General features: G+C 42.4%; 1 protein-coding gene across 10 annotated transcripts in view; it reads left to right on the top strand.

The window, feature by feature from the left end:
- The window catches only part of tanc2b (tetratricopeptide repeat, ankyrin repeat and coiled-coil containing 2b), a 166,455-nt gene that overhangs the window by 139,304 nt on the left and 7,603 nt on the right, over positions 1–19,548 (top strand). For 7 of the 10 annotated variants that reach the window (XM_040038987.1, XM_040038986.1, XM_040038992.1 and 4 more), the window contains 19 exons: positions 3,085–3,123; positions 4,049–4,330; positions 4,530–4,654; positions 6,538–6,769; positions 8,382–8,551; positions 8,691–8,969; positions 9,489–9,656; positions 10,141–10,301; positions 10,656–10,764; positions 10,880–11,002; positions 11,198–11,434; positions 11,519–11,725; positions 13,872–13,965; positions 15,125–15,258; positions 15,478–15,601; positions 16,251–16,426; positions 17,006–17,138; positions 18,002–18,031; positions 19,271–19,362. In XM_040038987.1, coding sequence (XP_039894921.1) covers positions 3,085–3,123; positions 4,049–4,330; positions 4,530–4,654; positions 6,538–6,769; positions 8,382–8,551; positions 8,691–8,969; positions 9,489–9,656; positions 10,141–10,301; positions 10,656–10,764; positions 10,880–11,002; positions 11,198–11,434; positions 11,519–11,725; positions 13,872–13,965; positions 15,125–15,258; positions 15,478–15,601; positions 16,251–16,426; positions 17,006–17,138; positions 18,002–18,031; positions 19,271–19,362 — 2,915 coding nt within the window. The remainder of the gene's footprint in view (positions 1–3,084; positions 3,124–4,048; positions 4,331–4,529; positions 4,655–6,537; positions 6,770–8,381; positions 8,552–8,690; positions 8,970–9,488; positions 9,657–10,140; positions 10,302–10,655; positions 10,765–10,879; positions 11,003–11,197; positions 11,435–11,518; positions 11,726–13,871; positions 13,966–15,124; positions 15,259–15,477; positions 15,602–16,250; positions 16,427–17,005; positions 17,139–18,001; positions 18,032–19,270; positions 19,363–19,548) is intronic. The other 3 variants (XM_040038989.1, XM_040038988.1, XM_040038991.1) reach the window with 3 other exon arrangements.

Below are 19,548 nucleotides of genomic sequence, written 5' to 3'. Positions count from 1 at the left end.
AAGTGCAATTTCCTTAAAGTTGGAAACGGTGGTCTAAAATTTGTTTTCCAACTTATTTCACACATTTGTTTTTTCGCACAGTTGGCACACAGCTGGAAATTGTCATCTTCAGACATTTTCTTCTGCTAGAATTATTCAGCTTTGTGTAAGTGAGGGTGCTGCCTGGATTGCAGAAAACAGCTGACTTTTACCTACACTCTCCAAGTGCTGTCAGATATCATGCAGATCCTGCCGGGAAAGATCGGCATGTTGCACGATCTGAACGTTAAAGATCTTCTGACGTCCAGTCCAGTTGCATTGAACATTTGCTGACATGCACCTCCATCAGGTGATGTCTAGAAAAGTTTAGGGCCACTAATTAGAACTACAGTGGTGTTTACAGTACACATTTATTTACAGTAAACACAACTGAAGAAGAAAGGTGGTTCTCATTTCTGCTTTAGTTAATGTGGTTAGATAATGGTCTAGATTTGATGACAGTGCACTAACTTGTTCGGAGCTTCAGATACTGTTATTTGCTCTCCGAGTACAAAGTCATAATTTATGCAGTCTGCATCTGATAAATGCATTTTGACTCCAGCTATCTAGGTTTGTAATATTTAAGTGTGTGTTGGGGTTCTTCAGGGGGTTTTGCATGTTATGTAACGTAATGACATAGTTTTTTTTCCTTTGCTTGGTTCTAAGACATAAGTTAAGTAATTGCTATGCCAACAAGGAAATAGTATATGTGAAATGATCATTCGGTTACCACGTTATTTTTAAGATCACGCATTAGCCATAGGCACATCCAGGTGTAATATGTTGCTCTAAGCCTGCTCTGCAAATTACATAAGATCAGATTTTTTTTTTCCAGCAAATATTATGTAAGTTCCTGTTGTTCTGGCCATGTATTTGCTTAGCTGTAGCTCCACATCAACTGCTATAAGACATAACTCGAGTTACAGAAAAACAATCCTTCAACAAACTAAGTTTAAGCTGGGAAGTTGTTCACCTGACCTGAGATAACCCATCACCACACTCCCCAAGAGCCCCTTGCAACAAGCGGTGATCATCTAAACTGCTTATCATCCTCCTTCCCTAATATATCCCCTCTTCCTTCACTGTTGTGCCAGTTTCACTCTCCTTTCCTCTTCCCTCTTTTCTTGTTTCTGTCCTCCACCTCCCATTCTCCTCTCCTTTCCTCCTCCTCTGCTTCTCATCTTCCTCCTCCTCTTTTTCTCCCTCCTTCTCAAGGCTGTTCAGTCACCGTGAGTCATCCTCACCTGGTGAATAATTAAAAAGTCTGAGACTCTCACTCCGTCTGGCCGTGGAGGGTTGGCGTTAGAGGGGGAGGAGGAGGAGGACGGGGAGGGGGAGGTGGAGTGATACCTTGCTCAATGCTGCCTGAGGTGGAGTGTTATGGGCAGGATTATGAGTAACTGCCAACCATCCCTCTCAATCGTGCACACGCGCACACACACACTTGCTCTCACCATCCAAACAACTCCCCTAGCCCCTGTTCACAACATGGCTGCCATGTTTTCCTGAAATACCTGACACAGTGGAGCAGCGGTGGCTGTGCGACTTAACGTGCATGAAGAGATGTAATCGTTTCTGCCATTTGGAGGATGGTGTGAGGTTGCGCTTAGTAATTCCACAAGGACGGAAGAAGCTTTACGGGCACGTTTGGCGTTCAGTCACCCCCAAGATAATTGGATTAGCACCACTTAAAACTGAGTCTCTGGGTATTTAGCTTCCTACTTCATTGACCTGAGGTATCTAAGCTATTGTAAGTTGCAACACTGGGTGGCTTTCGGATCACCAGTTTCGCATCCTTCCTAGCGTAAAACCCAACTGGAAGAATTTTACATCAGCACAGAGTCGCTTCTGTCTGCCTCTGTGTGTGTTTGTTGAGTTAGCACTAAAATAATCTGACCTGGGAATATGGATGAAACGTCTTTTATTACACTGGGCTGCAGCTGGCACACAGCTTAGTGCAGTAAAATGCAGTGCTGGCCGTTCATTTGGTATAAACGTAGAGCAGCATTTTACCCACTTCCATATGTATCTGCATTTCTGCTGATTGTATAAGACAGGATATTCTCAGCGTAATCGTCACATTTCTTTTTGATTCTGCGATTATAATTAGCATTCCTGGAAAAAGAGCTAGTGCTTGCAACAGCACTTTGAAGTGCTGTGTGGTACAGGACATTAAGAGCAATATCAGCTCATTATCAGCAAACTGAAGTCTTTTAGAAAAGACATACAGCTCTAATGCAACGCTCACTCCCTCCTTGCCCCCTGCATAATTTGCAGCACTGTACCTGCACACACTGAAGAAAGAAATCTGTACACGTTCACCATCTTTCTCCTAATGTATAGTTTCTACTGCTCTGACTCACAGCATGCTTTTTTTTTTTTTTGCTACTATGCTGCAGAGTGTGAAATGAACTACTGCACTGGCTATTATCTGACCAGCAGCTGTTTCTCACTGCATACTGCAAGAATCTGATTAAACTTTACCCCAGCGTACAACCCAAAACGAAAACCAAGGTGAAAATCAGATTTTTACAGTTCGTTTGAGGCTCCCTGTAATAACTTCAGATTCTGGAATATTTTATGTGAAATTGCAGTTAACGGGCTTCAACACACATGCACATGCGCACATTTGAGCAAAATAGGCTGTGGAGTTGAGGTTGGAGTCTCTCTTCACGGGGTCGAATTACTGCTCGAACTGGATTCAATTACTTTTATGGGGATTGATTGATCTCGCCCAGCGCAATGGAACCAATTAGATTCTCCCAAAAGTGCAAACCCTCTCCAACCTCCCCTCCAGACATGCTGAGAAATGCGCTCAATGTAATTCAAAGGATTTCAATTAGTAATCGACCCTGGTCTGGTGGTTCCCCATATTTCTGACATGATGATGTGCTGATGCTGCTGCTTCCTCTTCCCCCCCCCTCCACTGAGTTACACCTTACCCTGTGCTCTGACACACTGCACACCGCTGTCAGTTTCCATTCCTGTCCTCACTGCCTTATTTTTGCTTCTCTCTCATTACCCTCTTTCTTCTTCTCTCTGTCTTTCGCTTGCTGTTTGTCCCAGCTTCTGCAAATAGCACCCATGCCTGGCAATCGCAGTCACGTAAGTTACTTCAACTTTCATTTGCTGCAACAGGCAGCGTGTTCTGCTCAAACTCGCTCTGCTTGCTGGCTAATGCGCTACATGTGCTCCAACACTCTCACCAGCAAAGCGTTTGGATTATTCACGTAAAACTCTAAGCTCGAAATCGGGCGTAGCTGCCAAATGCTGAGATAACACTTAAAGGAATGACACCGCCTAGAAAAGAGCGTGTTTTTACTCTCAAAACTCCAACCAGTTTAAAAGATGAGGCCTGGGAGATGACACTCAGAGGCAGCAGACTACATTTTTACACAGATTTTTATCACACAGCTTCTGAAGTTCATACCAGATTCATTTTAGCCTCATTAGTCTTTAATGGTCCATATGTTGTGCTGAAAAGATGCCCAACCTCTGCAGGACTTTAGTTTAATTACTCCCCCTAGTGAGTAGAATCAACAGTCGGCCATGACTGTTAAAAGCAGTCACTCCCTCGACTTCTTAAAAAATATCTTTGACAACCACGTGAACTCAAAGATTGTTTTGTTGTAAAATATGGGCTGGTAAGTGGGGAAGATCGACAATAAAATGGTGTGAATAATAAATTCCTGGGAAGTAAAAAGTTGTCATCTTTAAGTCTTTAAAGTTACATTTTCTTGCCTTTAGTGTTCCAGAAAGTGGATTACTCCAGCTACAACTTGTAGGGATAAGTGTGCAAAACATCAAATCAGTGGTGCATTTACTGCCATATTATGCACCAATGTGTAGCTAATTGTGCACTAATACAGATGGATACATTGTATGCACCTGTATCGAGTTCATGCACGCTGTATAATATATTATTACTTGTACTAACGCAACTACAAGGTGGACTATTATTACAAAATATTAAAGTAATGACACAGCTTGTCGCTGAAATACCACAAACTCATTCTCTATAACCCCGCAGTGCGTTTTGCTCCCTATCGGCCTCAAGACATCGCCCTCAAACCTCTGCTGTTTGAGGTGCCCAGCATCACCATGGACTCGGTCTTCACCGGCCGCGAATGGCTCTTCCAAGAGATCGACGCCCACCTCAACAACCCCAACGTCAGCACCAACCAGGGCGTGGTGATAGTAGGCAACATCGGCTTCGGCAAGACGGCGATTATCTCTCGCTTGGTGGCGCTCAGCTGCCACGGCACCCGCATGAGACAGATTGCTTCAGACAGCCCCCAGGCCTCACCCAAACGTAGGCATATGTTAATTTTAAATATGGTTTGCCTGGTTTTGACTGCACAATCTTAGTAATCACAAAAAAAAAAAACCCAAGCTGACTTCCAGTTTAAAATTGCAGTACTTTGGAAATCTTAATGAGTCTTCAGCCGTTATGTAAAAATATTTCACATGTTTGAGCTGCCCTTGAGTGTGTTTGGCTGCCTTGTGTCCAGATGGAGAGGGGCTTCCTCTTACCCAACCCCAGCCTACGCATGGCACCCTCGGAGGAGGCAGCTGTCCCGGGACCCCAGAGATGAGGCGACGTCAGGAGGAAGCCATGAGGAGGCTGGCATCTCAGGTACTGGACACACCTTCACTTTTCAGCCTGCAGTAAACAGACAAAACACAGAAAAAGAATCCGGGTTAAACATTTGTCTCAAAGTATCAAAACACTACAGCTGATTGGTGTGTTTTTGACTTTTCCCCCCCTCTCATAGAGTGCTTTTACAAATGCAAATTATCTATTTTTCAACCATTTGCTTCACAAATAAGTGTGCTTGAAGTGATTGTAATATGAAATTTGCTGCTCTTATTTGATTGCCGTATATTAAGGCAGTGTAAGTGCACAAGCTCAAACCACTCATGTGTATTTCTACCTCCTGGCACTTCCATATCCCCCGACTTTTATTTTCACAGCAAAATCAGTTGCCAAATATTGTGTCAAGAGAATTTGCATGCCTCTGTATTGTTTTGGATTTTGCAAAGCGTATCTGACTACCGAGGGGGAAAAAATTCTATTCAATCATCTAAATGGTCATCTTAGATTTTAGGTTAGCCTTGAAATTTCCTTGATTTGATAAGATAATTGTCTTTTCATGTCTTAAATTCACATTGTTAGTAGGATAGCCAGTGACATGCTCTTTTGAAAATACCTTTACCAAGTACATGCGCAGAGATGGCTCATGTTCTGTCAGAAATTATGCAGTTTCAAGCTTTTGAAAGAAAGTTTCTTGCTACCAGCAGGCACTCACAAGGGGCTTAGTCCTGAGGTGGTAGAATTCAAAAACAGGTGCTGGAGATAAGCTGCGACTTTGCCTTTGCCCTTTTGAAACGTTCCAAATTACGTGTGTGTGGCTCTTTGTTGTGGTAAATGCTTTTAAATGTTGAGCATTAACTTCCTCTAACCTGCCCGCGATGTAAACCCTTTGTGATGTGTGAAGCCGGCTCTCTTTCCTGCTCTTCTTCCTGTCTGCTGTTGCACCTCAGTACCCCCTCCTTCCCCTGCTGCGTAGCCATCTGCATCCCCAGTCCCAGCCTGATGCATTATGCAGATGTGTTTAAAAAAGAAAAAACAACTTTGCCAGGGAGCTTTATGAAATATTTATACCTGCAGAAAGCCATTTCCCAGCCAGGCTATTAGATCGTGTTAACTCTGTGAATTAATAATTGAGCTCACTCCCTTTTTCACCCCTTTTGTTTTAAAGCCCTTTATTCCACTGTGACCAAAAATTAGCATTCCATTTTGATTAGTCTTCTTTTTTTTACCCCCTTCCTTTTTTCTCACTGCCCTCTGATCGTTGCCACCGCTTCTGAAAATTCAAGCTCTTTGTGATCTCTTAGTCCCCTGGAGTGCTCGGTCACACCTGCTGCTATTGTTTAGCTGGCTAACCTCTCAGAAAATTCACCTGCCCTCTGCTATTTTCCATCTCACCATGTGCCTGTGCAAAAATAACTTTCTTCTTTTAAAAAATCATTCTTATATTTGCTTAATCAGTTAATCTGAACATGTTTCAAGTACGTAGCTGTGAATTATGACAGTTTAACACTTGACTCCTTCGTACAACAGTCTTCTCACACATGAGCATGCATGAACTAACTCAGTCAGTCTCTTTTGGCAGCCGGAAGCGATGAATTATTAATAGCTAAAACCATACAGCGAAACGAGCAGTATTATGTTTCATTATGCTGCAATCATCCACCATGAAGTTGACTCAATCCCAAATGAGTTGTAGCTGTTGTACACCGGGAAAGCTGGCTTTGCACTGACGGAGCCCTGAAAAAAGTGTTATTTCTAAAAGTGTGTCATGTGTCCCCAAGTGCTCCTTGACACCGATCTTGAGTTTGCAATATCCAAAGGTTGCTCAAGGTTGGGAGTACCAGAGGGAAATGGGGAGTGTTCACCTTTACAATTCTCCAAATGACCTGGCTTGCAATCTTCTCCCAACTCTCTGTCGCCCCCAGGTGGTGGCGTACCACTACTGCCAGGCAGATAACGCCTACACCTGCCTGGTGCCAGAATTTGTGCACAATGTTGCGGCTCTCCTGTGCCGCTCACCGCACCTAGTCGCCTATAGGGAGCAGCTGCTGAGGGAGCCACACCTGCAGAGCATCTTGAGTCTGCGGTCCTGCGTCCAGGACCCCCTGGCCTCCTTTAGGAGAGGGGTCCTGGAGCCTTTGGATGCACTTTACAAAGGTGAAGCATTTAGAGTTTGTATTTCTCAAGTATTTCTGCATATGTGGACAGATTAGCTCAACTAACCTAGGGAGAAGAGGGAAAAATATAATTCTGAAAAAAAAGGAAAACACTGGAAGATTATTAACTTAAACTATAGCTACCAGTTTGAAATTGCAAAAAATTGTCACTAAACGTAATAAATAGCTTTAAGTGTAGTATTAAGTAAAAGTAGTGGACAGGTGGTTGAAATTGAGTATGTGTTTCTTTATATTTTACTTCCAGTTAGCCAGTTCATTTTAAAAATGATCTTGAGCAATAGTTCTCCAGGTTTTTTGATGGTATTTCAAAAATGTTCTTTGGACATTGGCTGCTTTTATTCATTTTCAGTCCAGTCCTTGTACATGAATCATTTTCAGATCAATGTTTATTTTTAAGCCACTTTACCCTGACCTATAAATCAAGCATTAAAAGGGCACCAAACTCAAAGGAAATAGGCAATAAACACAGCTTAACAAAGAAAAAAATTTAAATTGTATCTTTAGGCACTTTGTTGCCTGTCACAAAAAACCTGATTTTCCTCTGTTTTTTTAGTTGAATCTATGAAAAATGCCAAATATAACAGTTTGACAGGCATGAAATAGTATTTTTGCACCGCCAAGGTGATTCATAAAGACCTATTAACAGGAAAAAAAAATGTCTTATCTTGGCATGCTATGAACAATTTTTTTTAGGAAACTGGGCAAGTGGAGTACAACTGGCAGGTTTGACAGGGCCTTTAAGGTAGGACAGATTAAAGAAAGGCTGGGATAGGTGGTTTAAAATAGTAACCATTACAATTCAGAGAAAACATGCATATTGCACTCGATCTGCTCTATGTGTTTGACAACATTATATTGTTAAGGTTTAGAGCAGCTACATTTGAGATGTCTGTAAGCTCCATCTTTCCCTTTCAGACATTAGTAGTTTCACTTCAGCTGTTTGAGGTCCTGAGCTGTTTATAATACATAAAAAGGTTCATCTTTTTATTACATGTTTTCACTTAATTTTCTCTGTAGGTCTAAATGTGTTGATAATTTACATATTGAGCTGTAATTTTTAACAAGTTAAAAGTATTTTTCTCACAATTCAAACTTTGTGCCCTTTCACAGTCTAATTTATTCCCTGACTTGACACATTGGTTCAGTATTAATTTCCTTATACTCAAAGTACTCACAGTATGATTATTACCATATCAAATTTCTTTCTCAGTGCTTGATCTTCAGTTGTGTTGTGGGCTCGGGAAGATATTTCAGTCAGGACAACTGTAGTCTAGAAAAAATTACATTTCCTTCTTTAGTAATGAATATTTTGGCAGAATGGTTCTGTTCTGGGACCTCTGTTAAACTTCCTCATACATACATGGAAAGCCAGGGCTGAGGAGAACAGCAGCAAGACACAGATGAAAGGAGAAACTGGGGTGGAGGAGGTTTGCAAAGTGGCTTGCACAGGGAGCAGCAGCTGTAGGCAGGTTAAAGCAGCATGCTTTTTAGCTGCGCCATAAGGTGATGTGGACTCGATTGCAGCAATTGGGGCTGAGCTTGACTTCATGGCCTGCCTGAACTTCCTCTAACCTTCACCCTGTGTTTTTCAGAGAGGAAGATTAACTCTGAGGAGGATCTCATTATCCTCATTGACGGCCTCAACGAGGCTGAGTTCCACAAACCAGACTACGGAGACACCATTGTCTCCTTCCTCACCAAAACCATCAATAAGTTCCCTCCCTGGCTCAAACTGGTGGTCACAGTCAGGACCACGCTACAGGTAGACGTCATGCCATCTTATTATTTATTTTTGACCTCTATATGAGTTCCTGTACTTGTGAGTATCTACAGTTTAACAGTATCGTTCTACCAACGTCATGAAAAATGACTTCCTAACTGAAATCATTCTGACTCTCCAGGAGATCACCAACGCGCTGCCTTTTCACCGAATCTCTCTGGACAGCCTGGAGGAGAATGATGCCATAGACCAGGACCTGCAGGGCTACATCCTGCACCGCATCCACAGCAGCCCGGAGATCCAGAACAACATCTCGCTCAATGGCAAGATGGACAACACCACCTTCGGCAAGCTCAGCACCCACCTCAAGGCCCTGAGCCAGGGATCCTACCTGTACCTCAAACTCACCTTTGACCTCATTGAGAAGGGCTACCTTGTCCTCAAAAGCTCCAGCTATAAGGTATAAATTTGTTATGGCTTTCACACTTATGCTAATATACCTAACCCGACACTGACCTCAGAAGTAATGAAGTCTGTGCATGCACGTCACTTATTATTTGAAGATGCACTGCTGGAGAGCTGTTTTTGTTTACCTGCACTCTGACATGCATTGTGTAGAAGTAGTTTCAAATAACTCTGTTTTTGACAGTCTGAATGCAACACATCTTTCATAAATTATGCATTTGAAATGTTTTGTTGTAGTATTTCATTATGAAATATTTTATCTCACGCCCCCAGATTCATTTAATTTCATGTATTCAGACAGGCTTCCAAACTTTATTTCTTAAAAAAAAAAAAACATTAAAAAATGACATCTGATACATATCTGAATCCACATTCTTCTCTCTAAGGAAGAGAAAGTGGAATAGTTGAAGATGGGCTGTACAAACATGATCCATTATTCATGTGGTGTAGGGTTATATCCAGAGGAAATCAGCATTACAAATCAGAGTCCCTCCTTCCATCCTTCCTTCCTCAGGTGGTTCCAGTCAACCTGGCTGAGGTATACCTGCTGCAGTGCAACATGCGCTTCCCCACACAGTCATCGTTTGAACGGGCGCTTCCCCTGCTCAACGTGGCTGTGGCCTCGCTCCACCCGCTGAACGATGAGCAGATATATCAGGCCATTAACGCTGGTTCGCTGCAGGTAAGCTATTCCAAAACACAAAACACACAACACCTCAGACCTTTGGACCTTCTAGTGAGGCCGTCAGTGGAAGAAAACGGTGTTCTTGTTGATATTAAAACTAGACATCCTGTTAAGGGGCAAGGAGGAAATAAAATTCAGCTTTGATGCTTTTTATTGTTGATGATTGATTAAACACTGCTGGCTTCTGAGTAGGGGTAGACAGAAAATAACTAGTTTTCTTTAATGGGTTTCAATATACAAATATATTGAAAAACTTCAAAATTGCTGAAAAACTATTATAGAAGGAAGATTTTCATGTCTTTAAACATTAAAACATCATCCTCTTATTACTCATATTTGTGGTGGTATTTGTGCAGTATTGTTTGCTTCCCTGACTGATATCGATGTCATCTAGGCAGCAAATCCTTAAGGACATAACTGTTGATAAACGCATGCTTTTGATCTCCGATCTTTAACACTGAGACCATGTTTGTGGTGACAGGGCACCCTGGACTGGGAGGATTTCCAGCAGCGTGTAGATAACTTGTCGGTCTTCCTTGTGAAGAGGAGGGATGGCACCAGGATGTTTGTTCACCCCTCCTTCAGAGAGTGGCTGATCTGGAGAGAAGAAGGGGAAAAAACAAAATTCCTGTGCGACCCTAGGTGAGAAGGGGCAGGCAGACATGAGAAAAGAGACTCTCCCCATCATGATTGCTGAAGATGATCGTAAGAAGGTTTAATAAAATCATAATAAAACAGAGGTTTATTAACCGGATTTTGGGGAACATGTGAACAGCTTATTGGATTTTTGGGGAGAAAGCTGTGAAGAATTCACAGGCAGTATTCTCATTATATTTAAAATTGCATCTATAGTGTCACATAATCAGAATCTTTAAATGCAAACGTCTCTGTTTACACTTTATTTTCCTGCATTATAATTAAAACTCCACAGATAACAAAATGTTATGACCTGATGACTCAGTCTCAAGTATTGAAAGTGTTTTTCTGTCTCCACAGGAGTGGGCACACCCTTCTGGCCTTCTGGTTCTCTCGGCTGGAGAACAAGCTGAACAGGCAGCAGACGATTGAGCTGGGCCATCACATCCTCAAAGCACATATCTTCAAGGTATACTGTTGTTTGTCCTCACACTCGTCTATAGATACACACATACACGCCCCCACGCAGCTGTGGTCTAGCTCTGCAGTAATGAATATTTACACACTGTCTCTCTCTTTTCAAGGGTCTCAGCAAGAAAGTCGGAGTTTCCTCATCCATCTTGCAAGGCCTGTGGGTATCCTACAGCACAGAGGGTCTCTCAGCTGCTCTTTCTTCACTCCGAAACCTCTACACTCCAAACATCAAGGTACAGGTGCTAGCACGGCTGAGAGGAGAATATTCAAAAACACTCTGGATACTAAAAAATGAAAACTTCTCTGACTATGCTTCAAAGAGATCTGCCTCTCTCTGGACTGAGATGGTTTGAATACCCAAAGTCATAGTTTGCAGTGGTAGCTTTTCCTCATATTTCTTTATTTTTGTCTTTAATGCATTTGTTTAGGTGAGCCGGCTGCTGATGTTGGGCGGCGCCAATGTGAACTACCGTACAGAGGTGCTGAACAACGCCCCCATCCTCTGTGTCCACTCCCATTTGGGCTACATGGACATGGTGGCTTTGCTGCTTGAGTTTGGCGCTTCTGTTGACGCACAGTCTGAAAGCGGCCTCACGCCGCTGGGCTACGCTGCTGCTGGCGGCCATATGACAATTGTGACTGCACTCTGCCGCAGGAGAGCGAAGGTTTGTGAACGGAAATGGCAAGGGGAAAAACTGGCCTGATTTCCATGTAACATGTTTTTGATCAAATCTATATCCTGCTACCAGGTGGACCACTTGGATAAGAATGGTCAGTGCGCGCTGGTTCACGCAGCACTCAGGGGCCACATGGAGGTTGTGAAATATCTTATCCAGTGTGACTGGAGTATGGGGTCGCAACAGCAGTCACCGCAGACTCAACAACAGTCGACCTTCACCAAGAGTCACGCAGTCCAGCAGGCTCTTATCGCTGCAGCCAGTATGGGATACACAGAGGTACAGCAGGGACACATGAATGGGGACGAATTTGGGTTATTATGCCACATAAATGGTTCTTCAAATCTTAACGTGATGATTAAAACCTGGGTACTCAAGCCTAGTCACCTACAGACAGATTTAGACTTGCAATCAATGCATGATTTAGATTTCTGCAGGAAATCTACGTCCTAACTCATGATGTAACTGAATGTAACCCTTCTGAACCCAATGCTGCAACCTTCCATGCCATTCAAGTTGTTGCGGACTGCATTGACCCGACATGTGGTTACACGTCTCGGTATGTGTACGCCAGGTCACGTGGAAAGTTGCGGTTAAAAGGTTTCGTTATGTTGGAAGTTACAGTGTAGGTTTCCTGCATAACTCTAAACCATGCATAAATCAGGGAAACAAACAGAGGGAAAGGCTTAAAGCTGAGAATCGTACTTAAGGAAAACAGGAATCTCAAACTACACGTTTTTGTTATTTAACTTTTTTAATTAAGTACTTTATTTGTATTTATTTTTTTCATTTTTGAAAACAAGCCTTAACACATTTTTATTCTTTTATTATCAGAATGTCCTCCAGGACATTGTGAAATGTAATAATAAATATCTTTGAAACACTTTTAATAAGTTATACTTGACAGTCAGTTGTTGACTATATACAGACACTGATCAAACTTTTAGCCTGCTGCATTAAATTATAATGCATATGGAACTTTGATGTTCTGGAGCCTAACTGGACCGCCTTAAATTTTAATTGAATACCACTGCTGTTCAGTTCCTTTGAGCTCATTGCTATTATTGACTATTTTCATTTTGTTGAGTCTCTGTATTAAGTTGTAATAAAAAAAAAAAGTGACATAAAATGCTAGAAGTACTTGTTATTGCACCATTTTTGTGGCTTCGTGTACAACATTCACACCAATGGTGGTGGTAAATCAGATTTAGTAACCCTGTAAAAGAAGCAATAACTATAGAATTTCTCATTGAGGCTTGTTCTGCTGTGTAAGCCATCTGTTAAAGATGCTCTCTGTAGTCATCACTTGTTGGGGGAAGAAAAGGAAGGTTACATTAACTTTTACAAATTTGAAGTCACTTAGAAATGCCACTATTTTTTTTTAAAGTAAGGCTATTAGCATTATATTAATCAGAAATGTTGTAAATGGTGAACAATGCAGTCACTCATCGCTATTCATTCATTCATTCATTTGCTTTTTGATACACTAGCCACAGATATACTTTTTCAAACATCACTCCTGTTTTTTGTTTGTTTTTCATCCCCATTGACAGTTTTATGGTGTTAAAATTCCAGCTGATCATGTTAGCTCAGCTCAAAATTCAGATTTCAGAGCACAAGTTCAGTTTTTATAGGTTTGCTGTCCCCTTAGGAATAATTTTCTTCTGAGACTTTGTTTTCACACAATAGGATGTGCTACTCCCTTCCCAAACCACCACAAAGTTAATCAAGCTGCCAGCTGAGGCCTGTTAGGAGTTTATTTCTCAGATTGTGATGTTCCTATCCTCTCGCTCAGTTATGCAGCGATGTCTTCCACTTCTTTCTGATTTGGGAGGGGAGTAGTACAGACCGCTGTATGAGAACTGAAATGCGGTTCATTTCTGAGAACTTAATTAGATTCAGAATAAAGAGGCTTTTGGTCTTTTTAAGAGGGACAAGAAAATGATGCTCCGAATACTCAACTGTCCAAATGTGCCTATTTAATCAGCAGAACATTTTTCATATTTAAAACTGGATAATTGGATAAACATACAATAGGTTACACAATGTGTCACTGAAACATGGGCGTGATGATTGCTGATAATTGGCCTATCTGGTATGTTTGTGTGTAACTACCAGCTGTTAATCACACGTACCTGCTGTAGGGTTTGGAGAAAAAGCACTTTGGACATTTTTAAATATATGAATTATATGAAGTTAAGCTGGATGGTAAATGTAATGCGATTCCTAATGTCAGCTCACTGTAATATAAATATATTCTGCAGTTGACTGGCAGAGATCTGGTTGTCAGCACTGTTGCTGATGACTTGTGTACAATCCTGTCTCTCAGATCAGATTACAACAGATTTAAAGGGTAGTAGATTTCGCTCTGTAAGAGGAAACTTGGACATTAATCAGTTCCATCTTGAATCTTGTTCCCCATCAGATCGTGTCTTACCTGCTGGACCTGCCAGAGAAAGATGAAGAGGAGGTGGAGCGGGCTCAGATCAATAACTTTGACACTCTGTGGGGAGAGACAGGTGGGAATCCATACTGTAACTGAGCATTATGCATCTAAAACCACCGGTTCAGAATAACAGATGACTGTGAATGCTCATGTTAAATCCCCTGTGCAAATGCAAAGATGTATCATCGTTTTTTCCCCATAAAGTTCAGACTGATGGAGTTTCTGTGAGAGGGTTTTTCACTGCGAGGCAGAGCGCTGCAGTGCGGATGTGGGAGATGTTTCTTGTGTGTCTGCTGCTGGCTGCTGCTGCGTCAGACGCTGATGACAGTGCAGTGGTGTCATTGGAGCATAGACAGGGCTGGGCCCACACAGGGGAGAGGAGGGGGGCTTTGACTGAGCTCTAGGGTGCTTAGAAATGACTAGTCTGATTGCAGGATGTTGAGAAATGTAATGTATCATTATAACCTAGAGCTATAAAACCTCATTGCAATCTTTAGTGCCCCTGCTACAGTTTTGGAACGACTGTCTTCTCACTGTTGAAGAGGGGGAGTCATTCAGCTCTGCTTTCATTGTTTATAAGGGTTCAAAAGGGTAACAGCTGTTCTGGCACATGATTTCCAATCCCAGTGTTACTAGATAGGTCAAGTGGAAGTATGTTAACAGCCTGAGGGAGACTATGCATATTGACACTTAGAGTTTATGATATACCTAAATGTTTCTCCAGCAAAGAACAAGTAGGTTGAAGCTGGGCTCACACTACCAGGTCTGCTGCCGCTCTGATTCAGTCTGCTGAAATGATTTCAATTACATCTCTCCTCTCCTCATCACTTCAAGTACCTGCGTCTTATGTACATTAAAGCAATAATCAAGTCAGTATATGTAAGTGTAATCTCTGTGAACCTAAAGCTCGAGCTTCATACTGGTCTAAACTCTTTCTCACAGAGAGAGGATATCCTTAATATGGTCATCGGGCTCAGCGGTCTCTCAAGTCTGTTATTCAAATTAGAATAAAGTGAAAGGGAAAGGCGTTCAAATGGCTTACTTCAGACAGAGGATGAATTAGGGGCTCAAGTCCCAGCACGAGCTTAATAAGGATTCTTTTGACTTACTAAAAAACGAAGATATGCAATTATGCAAAAAAGTATGGAGTTGGAAATGAGCAGATGATAATATGCTAATTTTGTGCTCCTAACTAGCCATAACATCACACGGTTGTGTATTTGTGCATTCAGCTCTAACTGCAGCCTCTGGTCGTGGGAAGCTGGAGGTTTGCCGTCTGTTACTGGAGCAGGGTGCAGCTGTGGCTCAGCCCAACAGGCGAGGCATCGTCCCACTGTTCAGCGCCGTCCGGCAGGGACACTGGCAGGTCAGTGGCCACCTGATCCTATTTGCTAAATGAATATATTTTGCTTTGAAAACTTGCAAAAAAATGAAAAATTTGGATGCATCTCATTAGGCTTTGGGAAAAGCTTAATTTTCCCTGCTGTTGCCTAATCTAACTGTCAGAGTACTAGTTTTAAAAATGAATTTCTAGCTGCAGTTTTTGTGTTAACTTATCTCTTTGATGTTGCATTGGGTGTTGCAGATTGTGGACCTTTTACTTACACATGGAGCAGATGTGAACCTGGCTGACAAGCAGGGTCGTACGCCTCTGATGATGGCCGCCTCAGAAGGACACCTGGGAACTGTTGAGTTTTTACTAGCTCAAGGTGAATAAAGAAAAGAACTTGAAAGCAAATTGAAACTCAGTCAGGTCAATGTATTTAGCTAAAAAAATACTTCTGTCACAGCAGGAAACCGATACAACATTGTAATTGTTGTTGGGAAGTGTTTGTGCACATCTCTCAACAGATCTTCTGAACTCAAATAGTGAAGGGAAGAAATATGTGTCGGTATTTGCCTGATGGTCATGCTAGCACTGCTAAATGTTTCTGTATTTGGACTGGGTGCAAACACAAAGTTGTATATCAAAGTCAGACATGATGGATGGCAGGAGAATCAGATTTGACAGGTCACAGGAGCCAGCGAAGGATAAAAGAAAATCCCCTTAAAATGGAAAAGATTTAAAGCAAATATATTTGCCTCAAATTGATTTGAGATTACAACACAAGAAAACTGACTGCACTAATAAAACTGAACCTAATTACGGTTTTCAAATTATGTTTACTGTAATTGGATCCAAATGAAATCAATGGCAAATTTACAAAATCAATCAAAAGTAATACAGCAGTTAGTTATTAAAAAAACAGAGACACACAAATTCAAACCAGCCAACCACAGATGGAGATTACTCTGAGATGGAGTACAAAAATACGCTTGGCTGCGTCTCACTGTTCCTGCTACTGTTTCCTGTCCCAGGAGCCTCCCTGTCATTGATGGATAAGGAGGGTCTCACTGCTCTGAGCTGGGCGTGTCTGAAAGGCCATTTACCTGTTGTCCGCTGCCTGGTGGAGAGCGGAGCCGCCACTGACCACGCGGACAAGAACGGACGCACGCCCCTCGACCTGGCTGCCTTCTACGGCGACTCTGAAGTGGTATGTAGCTAATGTGGAAACCAAAGGGATGCATATACGACACCCATACGTAGCTCGTATGTGTCTGAGCAGGTTTTTATATTGCTGACATTGATTTAGCAAATTTGTAACTAGCTTAGCTATTTCTATTGTAAGCTATAGAGTAGTATGATTTCTTTTTTATAGACAGAGGTGTCAAACATAAGGCCCAGGGGCCAGAATCGGCCTGGCAAAGACCCTAATCCGGCCCCACTGGGCATATTTCAAACATTTTAAGGAAAGCACCAAATTTTGACTTTTAAGTATATTTTCACAAGTTCTACAACATTACCTTTACTGATAAAGACCTCCCAAATGGTCATACATAATAATAACTATCAGCAATTTGACCTACAGTAACTCATCTTGCTGGATCGGACCACACCAGCCTTCACTCCTCACATGCATCAGAGACTCCTTGGCCAACCATGGCCCCCGTTGCTGGTTCATCACTGTTCCTTTGTTGGCGTAATGTACAAGAGAGGCTTTGGAATCCTGGATGATATGTCTCTCTGTCCTTCTCTTTTTCGCTCATTCACTCCATTTTCTTTGTCTCTCCAGGTCCAGTTCTTGGTGGACCACGGGGCCATGATAGAGCACGTAGACTACAGCGGGATGCGTCCTCTGGACAGAGCAGTGGGCTGCAGAAACACGTCCGTGGTAGTCGCCCTGCTAAAGAAAGGAGCCAAGATAGGTAAGAGCAAGTTGACAGAATTAAAGAACCTATTATTTAGCAAACAGACGAGGGACTCTTAAGTGCAGCACCTTTGTTCTGTAGCGCCACATAACAGCATTATTTGCCTGCTGTGAAATAAGATACAATTGGAGATTGTATTTTGGCTGAAAAGGTCATGCATCGGCGTTTAAGCATGAGCTGCATGAAAGACTATAAAAGGAGAATTCAGAAGATGATTGTGTACACACTTCCTGCTGGTCATTATAGAGCACTGTAGTACTCCAGTGTAATAAGCCATGGATTCAGGTTTGTGTCTCCATGTAGCATAAACAACTTCCTGCTACTGTATGCCATCCCACCCCCCTGGTGCTGCTTCTCCACAGCTATTTATGGCTCTGATGTGTTTCTTTTTATTGTACTACTGTTGCTGTTGTGTTGTTTTGCTTTCTCTCTCTCTGTCATGTTCTCTCAGCGCCTCTGTTTGTCTCTATCGCTCACGCTATCTCCCTGTTTCTCTCACAATCACGTCCTCTCTCTCGATTCCTCTGCGGTTGCTCAGAGACAGGTTGTTATTAGCGCTTGCGGTGGTTTCTTTTTGTTTTTTTCTTTTGTATCTTTTTGCTGAGGCACTTATCTCCGCTTCTCACTGCTGCTTGTATTCCTTTTCTCACTTCTCTTCCTCCTCCACCATCATCACCTCTCTTCTCTTTCACCCTCCTGCTGTTTCTATCTCTTTCTTTCCTCTCATTCCTACGCACTCCCACACCCCTGTTTCCCTGCAATCCTGCCCTCCCCTTCCTACTTACACTCCATCCCTTGCTCATGACCTCCCTCCTCTTCCCCTCTTACTCCTATCCCCCCGCCTCTCTCTCCGGCCCCAGGATGTCAGACGCTGCCCAGTCGGCCCCGAGGTAAAGCCAAGGCTGTCGACTTCTCACCCTACCAGGCATTTTGACAGCTCTATCTCCTCTCTCTGTGTTGTCTGTGTCGTCCTAAGTGTCGGCAGGCGAGCTTAGCTACCAAAAACCTTCCCAAACTGACAAATAATAACATGCAAAGGTATTAGCACTGACAGAGACGCAGTCGGGATTGCCTAGAGGTAGATGCTAACGTTGAAGTGGTTAATGACAGCATGCCCAGCCTCCAGCCTGTGACGTCGTATCAAGGTGTTGACCCTCCATCCCACAGATGCATGACGGAAGCCCACAGTAACTCTTGCGTGGTAGTGATTTAGCGCAACTGCATGTATTTGTAATACCTCTGTGCCACCGCCACCACAGACTGCAGTGATAAACCATCCTCCAGACGTTTTGTCAGTGTCAGCTAGGCCAGGCAGCAGCATTCCCACCCTCACCACCAGTTCAGGGGACAGCTCACGCCTGCAGAGCCCCGTTTTATCCCTCCTGCTTGCCTCTTTTGTTTTTCCCGTAACTGCCCCTGTGTCTCCTTGTGCTAAATCCTCCTCCTTTTCATCTCTGTGGTGTGTGCACATGTGTCAAGGATTGCTGTTGCGCAGATACAACAAAGACCGTTTCAGTCAAGGGATTGTGTTTGATTTCTCAATCATTTTTTTCCCCTGTTAGTTTTTTTTTTTTTTTCCCCGTTTGATTTTCTTGCTTTTTAATCACGTCTGTGAATTACTGTACACCTGCACTTCTTAACAAGACAGAAACTGTGTCTTAGTAGAAAGTCATGACAGTATGCTTTGATTTAATTTCTCTGTATACACATCTACACTAGGTTGCCTGGGCCAAAACATATTTGCAGATATTATATAATTAATTGTTAAAAAAACAAAATAAAAAGCCACTTTTCACAACAATTACAATGCTAATTTTTGTACGACAAATAAGCACTTTTAAAAAATTATTGGCAAATAGCATTTGACCCAGGCATGATGTCACGATGGTGACAGTGCTCTCGAGGTGTCAGGATAGTTTTTTTATTTATTTTTTCGTAATCTTTCCTCTGCAGTGGATTGCCTGTCTTTTCTCTTCCATTCCTCCATTTTGACTGTTGTCCTCATTCCTGTTATTATTGTTGTGTGTACTGTGACTCCCAGTCGCTCCTCTCCTCTTTCTCCTCCTGCTCCTTCTCTCTGCTTATTACTGCGTGTCTTTCTTTCATCTGCTCCCCCCTTTGTCACACAGGTCCAGCCACGTGGGCTATGGCCACCTCCAAACCCGACATCATGATCATCTTACTCAGCAAACTCATCGAGGAAGGAGACAGTTTCTACAAGGTCAGAGAACAGGCTGTGCACTCAGCAGCTCAGATTTCATACTGTGAATGAAAGATGGGTTATGGATATCCTTTATATGCAAGTTTAAAGATGCCTTTTTGGTAAAGTCATAAACTCCCATTGAAAAATTCTGATCTTTGTGTCGCATATCTGGCTATAAATCATATCCATATTAGAATATTCATA

The sequence above is a fragment of the Simochromis diagramma genome, unplaced genomic scaffold, assembly GCF_900408965.1.
Source record: "Simochromis diagramma unplaced genomic scaffold, fSimDia1.1 OVJJ01000402.1, whole genome shotgun sequence".
Taxonomy (NCBI): Eukaryota; Metazoa; Chordata; class Actinopteri; order Cichliformes; family Cichlidae; genus Simochromis; species Simochromis diagramma.
The sequence above is the reverse complement of the archived record's forward strand: the minus strand, read 5'-3'. Positions and strand labels throughout refer to the sequence as shown.